We start from the raw sequence: 10,749 nt of genomic DNA, 5'->3' as shown, positions 1-10,749 counted from the left end.
TGCTGAAAGGCTCTTGGGAAGTCACATTGCTTTATCTTTTAAAAAAAAAAAAAAAGTTTGTCCTTTATTTTCCTGCTAGGCTTTGGAGGCACCATGTGGCATTGTACAGTTGTTACTAAAATGTTGGACTTAGGAAAGCATCTTAGTCTGGAGACTTGTTTGGTCATGCCCCATAAGCTGAGTCAGCACAAGTCTGGACATTTACCATTCTGTCACACTTCTGGGAACTGTATTTTTTTTTTTCTGGAGCAGTAAAGAATAATATGCATATACTTTTTTTTTTTTTAGGCTTTTAGGAATGACTTAAATTATCTCCTGAAGTCTTTCCAGACTACCCTGTGTTACGGCAGTAACTCAGCACTTGTAAATTGCACAGAATGTTTGTTTTTAAAACCAGCCATGCCTTTGGAAAGGGCTCTGCCAGTATGTTTCTTGTAGCATGCACCAAATCTTGGAATAGATTGAAACTTGTGAAACAAATAGGCTGCTTAAACTAATTTTTCAGAATTAGGTGGTCTCTTTATTCATTTGGGTATTTTTTCTTTTTAAAGATGAAAGTTGAGGTGTGTCCCATTGTCATGAAAGTTTTTGCATATCTGTGCTTCCTTTACGGTAGGGCTTACAAAATGTCACCAACTGAAGCGAGTCAAACTATTAAGGAAGCTTAAAAATATGTTGCTGGAATTGAAACTTGGATATTTTAAAAGGCTTTAAATACACTCAAAGCTTTTTATATTTTTTTTTCCACTTGACTGTGTTTAAGATTGAGATCTCTGATATGAACAGCAACTGCCTTGAGAATTAACTTCTACAAATAGTACTATTTAGATCCTGCGTTTGATTCTCATGTTTTAATATGTCCGTTGTGTCTCATTCAGTACCAGAAGGGGTAAAACAGGCACTAATCACATAACTCCCTTTATATGAACTGATACTTTGAATAATTAGACAACTTTAAAGGTAAGGTGAGTCTGCGGGGTGTGCTTGTTACATATATAGCTTTGTGCTTTTCAAAGGTGAGAGGATGGGGTAGAAATGGAGTAGGGCAAGGAAGGAGAGAAGTGGTGGGTGGTAGGGAAAAGCAGGGAATCATCTCATCATACTTACTTTCCCACAGATTTTATGGGAAGTTGCAGTTTATTGTTGCTGCAGTAAAACTGTTGTTAGGTTTGGTTTTGTTCTCAATTTTGTGTTCCATTAAATTATTGGCAAAAGTTAGCTTTTATGGAAGAGAACGGAGCAGGAAGTGGCAGTGAATGAGCTCAAGCTGTTTACAACAGCGTGTGCTTTATTTAGAGACTATGGTATATATAATGTGGGAGTCTGGAAACCCGTGTTCAAGCTGTGACGCCAGCAGAGCATTCTGATCTGGTGCTGTAGCCACCCTGACTTCTGAATTCTGATGTTTGTTTGCAGAATGCAGGGGCTAAGGTGTTTGGCTTTTGTTTGGTTTTTTTGCTTGGTTAACCATTCAGGAGAAGAATGTGAATATATTTTTTTTCCAAATATTTTCAGGGTCCTTTTAGACAGATTCATCAAGTGAAAGTAATTAAATGAAGCAATAGTTTTGTTTAAGAAAGGAGTATAGGCTTTCTGGAGTTAGCATGCTGCAAGAGAGTCTTCATACAGTATCTGGAATACCTTGTCTCCTGAAGCTTAGGTAGTTCACTGGGTAAAGTATGCTAAGCACCATTTTGCCCTCACTTCAGTAATATCTTCTATTAGTGGGAGCCTTCCTGCACTTTTTTCAGTAGTTTTACTAGTGGGATTTTTTCAGTAGTTCTACTATATGTTCAGGAAGAAGTGCTCAGGGCAGTAAAAGGACTGACATTATTACAGTAAGGTAGTGTCTGACAATTCAGATATTCCAAAAGAGTATTGTTAGTTTTGATTATCAATAGAAATAGTTAACAAAATATTTTTAAGAGCTCCAGTGTTGAAAGAGGGTGTTGATGCTGCGAGTTGCAAGGTCGCTGTTTTATTTTCTGTAAATGTCATGCTACCTTTCTGCTATTTCAAGACATTAGTCTGTGTGAGCCCACGCACTGGCAGGAAAATTATGCTTCTGCTGTGAAATAGGTGATAAAAATGCTTACAGTAATCCAGTCATGTACACTCCTTAGAAAACTCTGGGAAGAACTAACTCTTGTCTGTTGCTTCACTCACTGAGCTGTTTCTGAAGGCTTATAATTTTGGTCTGTAGTAATCACACAGTATTTCAGTGGGTAGACCTGAATCACAGTGGTTACACACACAAGCACAGAACCACACTCTTTAGTGAACTGTATATACCTGACACACCTGTACTTTAAATATGTGTCTCCATTTAGCTTTTTAAAAGATGTATGTGAAATGTCATCATGCTGTGGTCGTGCCATTTTAGCAAAGATGCAGACAAATGATGGAAATGCACAAGGGCATCTCTAACAACTTGGTGAAAATAAGGATGTGGTAGGGTTTGGTTTTTTTTTTTTCCCTGAGCTTTGCTTTTGTTGCTTTCCTTATTAGAGGTAGTAAATATGCAATGAGATATTTACTTCAGTGAGCAGAAAACTATTAAAAATAAGCAAATGGAGCTCATGCTTCAAACTGAGCAGTGTTTATCTGTTGGTGGCCAGCTTGGTGCAGATGGGCTTGTGCTGTTTTTGCTCTTGTCATATCAGAACTGAATTTGGTTGTGAAAGATAAAGGCTTTCTGCCAGTTTCCTGCTGTGCTAGTTTATTTATGATGAGTAGCTATTTCTCCACTTTGTCTATTTTCTCAATTTCTTAGGTTTCTTTGATTTTTGCCCAGCCTTTGCTAAAGTTCCAAGGTTCATTGTCCATAGAAGCAAAGAATTTTAGTTGTCTTTGTCAGGCCTAATCTCTTTCCTTGACACAAGAATTTTTTTCCTTAGCAGAGTTCCCTAGAAAAAAAGTTGGGTGGTTTTGTTTTGTAGGTTGTTTTTTGTCTTCCCCTTCTTTACTGGAGAAAAAGCCCAAGGAAGAACCTAGAGAGGATTCTCTTCCTTTGTTGTCTCTGCTATTGTTGCTTGGTTGTAATTGTGTGTAATGGAAATGTTAACTTCTTTAGTGAGTGAGCTTTCTCGGGGCTGATACAGAAGTCGGAACAAGAGCAAGGAAAATACTGTTGGCACTCCACAAGTAGCAGTAATTGTAGTCAACCTCTGTCATCCTGCAGTTTTTAGAGGTCTCTGTAGCTTGTCACAGGCATTCATGCTGTTTATTGTGAACATTGCAATCAAGATGGTTAAGTTTAATGTATGAATCCATTGTGCACACTTCTCTCTTTCTTCTCCAGTGTATATATGAATTTATATAATGAGTATCTAGTAAGGACTCTGTATGATTAATTTAGATTCCACAGGTCACTCTTAAACCTAATCCATTTCCACATATACAAGTATTCAGCTTGTGTTTTCAAACCACCTTGTGTATGTTTGCTGTTGGCCATGTGGCCAGGAGGCGGACTGTGTTTCACAATGCAGTATCATTGTGCGTGTTTATCTCTTCACCCCCCTCCCCACCCTTGAAATTGCATTTGTATTTTCCTTTTTATACCAGGCTTGAAAGAAATTGTATTTTTGGATGGAGATGAGCTTGCTGTGAACTTACTCTGCTGAAGTGAAACTAATGCTCATGAGGATGGGGGGAGCGCTTAAAAGCATCATGGTTAGGAATGCATTTGTATGTGCAAGTCAGCATATGAAAAACATTCTGTAAAGGTGCAAGTAAATGTGACAAAGCATCCATGCATCTTTACATTTTGCAGCTGTGTTGCAATCTTCTGTTTGCTTTCCTGGCAGTGATGTGACTTCAGGAGGCTGCAGCAGTTCCTGCTTACTGTTTTACACGTAATGCTTAGGTGCAGTGACCACAGGCAATCCACAGTATTAGATTTAGTACTTGAGGAGTAAATCTATAGTGTTACATTTAGTACTTTGTGAAATCAGAGCACCAGTTAGATAAAATTGTTGCTCAGATTAAGGAAAGAGATTTGGCCCAGGCTTTTTCTTCTAGCTGTTGCAGAAGCAGAATAAGATTAATGGAACCTCTCAGGGGAAAAAATGCATTTTTAAATTGAACCTGTTTTATTTGTCAATGCTTTTGTTCAGTGTCCAGCTTACTGTGGGTTAAGTTGCTCTAGAAGACTAAGCTGAGGTCTTCTAAATTTGGGCTAAGCATAGAGTGTTTTTCTTTTTTCTTTCTTTTTTTTTTTTTTTTTTTTTTTTTGCCAGTGATTTAACCTTCCATTGTCATTGATACTCAAAAACAATTTTCACATTTGATGGCTGTTGGGTAGCCAAGAGAAAATTGCTAGAGGTTCAGGAGATGTGTCACTTTGTTTAAAGCTGTTAACAGTAAACTGAGCAGCAAAAAACCCCTAGAGAGTTCTGTAGCCAAAATCTCTGTGAAGAAGCAAAACCAGGATGGATATAAAACCAGCTCTCTACTCGTTATTTTAGAGCTTGTTGTTCATTAAAACTGACTTCCTTCATTAAAACTGACTTCCTGTAATTGTTCCCAAAACTGATGCATGGTGCATTTTTTAAGAAGTAGAAATGCTGGAGACTTTGGCTTCTGTGGAAGAAGGGTTTTGTTGATTTCAGACAGCAGGAAACAGATTATGTGAATTAACACTTAAAAGGGACTTGTCACTGGGCATTTAATGCTTCACAGTGTTACTTTTCCTTCCCTGTGTGGTAAACAGAACGTACAAACAGTCATCTCTGGAAGCTTTACGTCTACCTCCATCATTTGGTACTCATCACAGTGGTTAGAGCTGGAGTGATCTTTGGCCTTTCTGTACTAGGTTTTGGTGGTTTAGGCAGTGTTTCTGTCTCCCATCATGTAGCACAACATACTTGCTGTTGCCATAAGTTGGCAGAATTTCAGGTCTTCAAAACCATGAGAAACGTGGCTTCTAAAAAACAAACAAACAAAAAACCACCCCCGTTTACAAATGCCACGGAACCTGCCAAGAATCTGCACCGAGAAGAGATCTGCTCAGTACCAAGATTGTCTAGAGATTGGGCTTGGGAGGTCTTATGAATGTGCAAAGACCCTGCTGTCATCCCGAAGCCTGGGGTGCTTCATTTCGGGCATGCCTACCTGCATGTTCAGCTCAGTCCAGTAATGCTTGGAAAATTAAGTCATCCAACCAGTGATTTTGAAACCTTATCACCATACCCTTTTGGAATAAAGGGACGCACAGTTGCACTAAAATAACAAGAATTGCAGTTACACTAAAATGAGAGGGACCAAAGGCTGATGCTGGGTCCTTTCCATGTATGGGGGAGAATGCCCCTTGACAGGGGCTGGTCAGCTTCCAGCTGATTTAGCAGACCTGACCTCACATAGCACTGCATTTGACAGTTGTTTCTTATTCAAATGCATGAAGTAGTAAGAGTAACAGATTGGAGGAGGAGCAATGTGTTTGCTACAGAAGGTTAGGTTAAGGAGTAATAAATTTGCATGAAAGACTTACTACTTCTGGTGGTATCTTTCTTACAGTTTTGGAACCCTTGTTGCGATTGGAGTCACTCTTTGTGCGGTGATTGTAATTACTATTATTCTGTGCCTCACCTGTTCGTGTTGCTGTTTGTATAAAGCATGTCGAAGACCACGGCGTAAGTACCTGTATATTTATTTTCTTTTTCACATCTTTGAACATGACCTTCCCTTCCTCCCTCCCCTCCCGCTGGAAAACATGTTCCTATAAAAGGTGTAAATAATCTTGCCTTACCTCTCTGGTACAAAAGTTGCAATGCCTAAACATTGAAAATGAGCATTTAAGCTGTTTCAGAATGTGAGGTTGCAGAGAGATTTTTTGGAATATTTTCTAAGCATTTAGCGGTTCTCTTTCCCCACCACCCCAATGTGTGGATTTTGGGATCTTCTGGGGTGGTGTGTTGTGTTTGGGTTTTTTTTGTTTGTTTATGTAAGTAGGGGATAAAATTAAATTTTGATTTATTTTTTTTTCCCAGTCTCTTAAAAATATACCCGAAAAATACATGAAAGGTCCAGGACTGCAACAGTGCAATCTGGAACTAAGTCTATAATTGTAGCATAAAGAAGAAGGAGATCTTGAAAACAAATTACTGCTATTTATTAGAAAGTGTTAATACTCCCTTATTCCAATAAGAGATACGAACCAATGATCTGACATCAGCTCCTACAAAAATCAATGACTTAATGTGTATTTGCCTTTCTGACCATTAGGTAAAGAAATATTTACTAACACAGGGATGTATTAGTCTCTAGATGCAATATACAAAAGGGAACTCATTTGGGCAATCACAGTATGAAGCTCCTTACCTAATAAGGGAGATCTTTATCACCTTAATCCTTAAAAGCAGATAACATTTAAAAACGAGCAGTTTTTCCAGTCTCATACCAAATGATAGGTAACTTGGCTGCAGGGTTGAGTTCCTGGTTTTTGAAGAGTTCAAGAAAAAGATTCTTTGCTCTTTGTGGTTGAGAAATAAGGAGATAAGTTGGCTGCTATCCCAGTATGTGAAGGCCCTTGTTACCACTGAGATCAACAGAAGGATATTTAGAGGCATACTCTTCTAAATCTTTCATGGAACTTTGAAAATTAAATTACCCAGGTTCTGAAGTGAGAAACTGTTATTAAAGAGAGGATTTTTTTTACATTACTGTTGTTGGCTGTGCCAGGTGATCTCCTAGAACCACCAGCACTAACCGTATTCCTTTTGCTTGTTTGTAGCTGTTGTGACCACCACTACTTCCACTACAGTGGTTCACGCTCCCTATCCCCAACAACAGGGAGTGCCACCCAACTACCCAGCAGCCCCATATCAAGGATATCAGCCTGTGGCTATCCAGCCACAACCGGGAATGCCAGTAGCACCATACCCTGCACAGTATCCTCCCCCTTACCCCATGCAGCCATCAGGACCCCCAGCTTATCATGAAACGGTGGAAGGTAAGGCAATGCTGAGTGTTTCTTCATCTCTTAAATAGCTAAAGAGACAGTTGCATTGGAGCCAATCTTGTATTATTTACATTTATTGTTTTCTATGACTATATTAATATAAATGTAAACAAATTGTATACAACTCAAGTGATGGTGGATGCTCTAATTCACCCTTGCTGAGGTTTCCCCATCACATTTCTATGTTAAGCATTGCAAGAGGAGATGTAGCTGGAGCTGTATTGTCAAAGTTTGGTGGTATGTGGGACTATCAGTGGATCCAGTAGAATGTTTTACTAATTCAGTTGAAATTTCATATTCAAATCAAAGTCCAGTTACATATGTATAGTAGTTGGGCGTTTCTACATAGCCTTTCTAGTCTAATATTTGCTAGATGTTTTAATCTATACAGAGATGGCATTTTCTAGTAGTTGGTCGCTATGTTTGTAGAATAACAAGTCTCTGATCAACTTCAGACAAGTCTGCAGTTAGAATTATGGGAATCTTTTTTTCTTCTGCTTTCCTTCTTTCACAGCATTGTTTTCATGCAGCTTTATTGTTGCTATTACTAATTCCCACTGCTGCTGGTACTAGCTGTTCTCTGACCGATTGGCCCCTGGCTGTTCAGAGAGGCCACCACTAGGCTGTTACCTGGCCAAGGATCTTCAAGCCCCCTTACAAACCCAAGGATCTACAAGCCCTCTTTATCCTTCTGAGTTACAAGCAAAGAATAGTCCTGAATAGTAGATAATGCCCTTAGAAAGTAACTCTTTCGTGACAACTCAAGTATAAAATGTCTGTCCGTGGTCTTAAGCATTTGTAAACCACTTAGAAATTGTACATTAACAATGTGCAAACCAGCCCTGCATGTAAAAACATGGCCTGTTGACTTCATTTTTCTGTTATCAACTCTGAAGCAGCTGTGGGTTTTATGGAATTACCCCTAAGTGCTTTGGCTTCACCTTTATCATATGAGGGAGCCAATAAAATAGTCATTTTGTTTCTCCTACGCTCTGGTTTCTCAAACTGTTACTGGTTTGTTAGTTCTTAAAATTTTTTTTTTTCCTGGGAAAAACATGAAGCACTCTCCATGTTGCCAGCTGAGAATGCCTCAAAGTGAGGGCTCTTTCCTTTATTTCTCTTGCCTATTAACCAAGGGGCAGTCTCTTAATTAGGTCACATGCAAGGGAGAGAATACTTGCTCTGTCACACGGGAGCCAAACCCACTCACTTTACAAGATCAGCAAAAGATAACCACACTGACACGTTCCAGGGATCTGGTCAGGTGCTGTGTTATTTGAATGAACTTGTGCTATTTGACAGACTGGAAAATGAAGATGCTGCTTGAGAGCATCTTGTCTCAGAATACTAGAAAATAAGAATATCTTCTGAGTGAGATACATCTAGTAAACAAGTCAAATTCTTTTATGTGCTTGGGTAGTGGTGGGATACTTTTTTCCCTTTTAATGTTTTAATTAACTCCGTGACACTTACCAGGAAACATTTTCTGTGAAGGAATCCTAAGATGCTTTCTCTAGTCCTTTTTCTTTTGCCCAGTGGTTTATTTTCACGTCTCGGCATCCTATCAGGTATATCTGGTTGTTTGTGCATCTCTGACTTCCACTGGCTGTTTTTTTGGACCAGATCTGCTCCTTTTATAGACTATGTGCTTCCCTTGTGCTTGTGGTTGCCATAATACACATGTACATTCAAGCATTAAAAAACCCCTGAAACCACAAGGACAAAGGTTTTTGTGATCTTACTTCTGAAATGTGGATGCTTTATGAGTTAGCACAAACTGTTCTGAAGTCCAGTTAAGATGCTAGATAAGTTGAACCTCTTAACTGTGTGCTCAAAACAGAAATTACCATTATAGATGTAGAATTCAGAATGTAAATTTTACAAATCTGTTTTTTTTCTTGTGTTTTGCTTTTGCAGCTGGTGCTGGAGCACCTTACCCAATCAGCCAGCCCCCTTACAACCCTGCTTATGTGGATCCTCAGAAGCACACCTATTGAAAAGATCTTCTACTATGCTTCTGCATACAAAACTTTTTGAAGTATAATTTGTGCTGTTTACACCGTGCAACTGTAGTCTATTTTTCTGGAAGATGGCAATCTTTTGTCTAAGTAAAGTGAAAGTTAATTCAGTATCTTTTTTTTAATGCTTTGAGTATGAGGAAGGAGTATTTCTCTTGCAGAAGTGGTTAATTTATACCTCAAGCAAATAGAAAAAGAGATTTCGTTCTATATACAATGAGAAAAAGGGGGAGTACTTCAGAAATAAGAACCACAATAACATTTGCTGTGCAATAATTTTGAAAGGAATGGTTATTATCAAACACCCAAAGCTGTGGCAATCTTTTGTACAGTATTAAAACATAAAACCTTAACCTCTGAGAAACTACCTGATATATGTTATGTATGTTCTGCCTGTTTTGAAGTTACTGTTGTTAGGTCAGCTACAATGTAATACATTTCATTGACCATTCAAAAGGGAATTTTCCTTTTTTGAAACACATTTTCCTTCAGTAAGAGGTAGCAAATCACATTTAATTGTCTTTGGACTAGTTGCATTTTTCTGTGCTAAATAGCATGAGCTCATTTTCTTGTTTTCTTTCCCAATTTTAAGGCTTAAAAACTGTGCCTTCACTGGGTGTTTTCTCAGGCCATTTTAATTTATAGCTAGGAATTGACAACTAAACCAAACTCTCTGCCACTTCATAGAATAAATAGATCAAAAGCTGAAAACCTGAGAATTCTTCATAAAAAATATTGGATGAGTATTTGTTGTCCAAGTATTATTGGACAAGCTTGCTTAAGTGATATGTTATTGATGAGTTTGGAAGAAAAATGAGGACCTTCATCATATGTTAAGCAGAAGTACCTGCTAGTGTTCAGTCCTGCCTCACCATAGGGAAGGAATTTATTTTACAGGAGAGATGGGATGTCAGAAATAGATTGGGTTTGTCACTGTCTGTCTTTTGTAGGCAGTAGGGAACCTAGGAATGATAGATCTTTATAAACTCAATCTGTGTTTGAATAATAATGGGCAGGAGGCATAAGAAATCCCAGCCCAACGCACAGTAGAGATTAAACCTCCCTTTTGTCTTCAACATTCCCATAAAGCTGAGCAGAGAATGAGAAGTCAGGGGAAGGAGGAGTGGTAGGATTTGGTCACAGCAAGGAAATGTGTTTTCAAGAAGGTAGTGCTTGCAGTCATGAAATGACATCCATCCTGTTACTGCTGTTGGTGAGGCTTTCAGCTTTATACATGTTGTATTGATCAAATGAATCGTGATTCTTTTTCTTTTTTTTTTGTGTCCTCTATGATTCTGTCTTTTCTAACATTGAAATACAACTTGTTATTCCTCAGTAGAGCTGTCTAGTCTGTTGTATGTATAGCTGTGACGTAATTAGTGAAATAATTTTAACATATCTTATATGCTGATTTTACTTTTTTAGAGAGGTCGTTAAGCTGTTTGTCCCACGATTCTACATTTGGGGTATATTACTGTTCGAAAAACATCGGTGGTGACATTATTTTACCTCATATGATGGATGGAAACTGCTGCCGTCAAAGGCAGCCTTATTTTTCTTCCTGATGTTTGAGTCTATTTTGAGTTATTCCAATTATTTTTTCAAGAAAGTCTTATGGGCATTTCAGAAGAAACTTGTAGAAAGTTTTAGCATTGGGATTCATGATGACCTGTGCCCCTCTGTTGCACCTCTCTGAGTGTGTTGAAGTTAATAGCATGAAATGGTGCCTGGAGGCACCCACAGAGCGTGCATGCCCTGTATCTGTGTGTTCCT

General features: G+C 38.5%; 1 protein-coding gene across 3 annotated transcripts in view; it reads left to right on the top strand.

Moving 5' to 3' along the window:
* SHISA5 (shisa family member 5) overlaps positions 1–9,593 on the top strand; it is a 32,103-nt gene extending 22,510 nt beyond the window's left edge. For all 3 annotated transcript variants that reach the window (XM_035892212.1, XM_035892213.1, XM_035892211.1), the window contains exons 4-6: positions 5,515–5,630; positions 6,731–6,949; positions 8,876–9,593. In XM_035892212.1, coding sequence (XP_035748105.1) covers positions 5,515–5,630; positions 6,731–6,949; positions 8,876–8,955 — 415 coding nt within the window. In that variant the 3' untranslated portion in view covers positions 8,956–9,593. The remainder of the gene's footprint in view (positions 1–5,514; positions 5,631–6,730; positions 6,950–8,875) is intronic.
* The last annotated feature ends 1,156 nt before the right edge of the window (positions 9,594–10,749 follow it).

The sequence above is a fragment of the Egretta garzetta genome, unplaced genomic scaffold (assembly GCF_000687185.1).
Source record: "Egretta garzetta isolate BGI_Z169 unplaced genomic scaffold, ASM68718v1 scaffold553, whole genome shotgun sequence".
Lineage (NCBI taxonomy): Eukaryota > Metazoa > Chordata > Aves > Pelecaniformes > Ardeidae > Egretta > Egretta garzetta.
The sequence above is the reverse complement of the archived record's forward strand: the minus strand, read 5'-3'. Positions and strand labels throughout refer to the sequence as shown.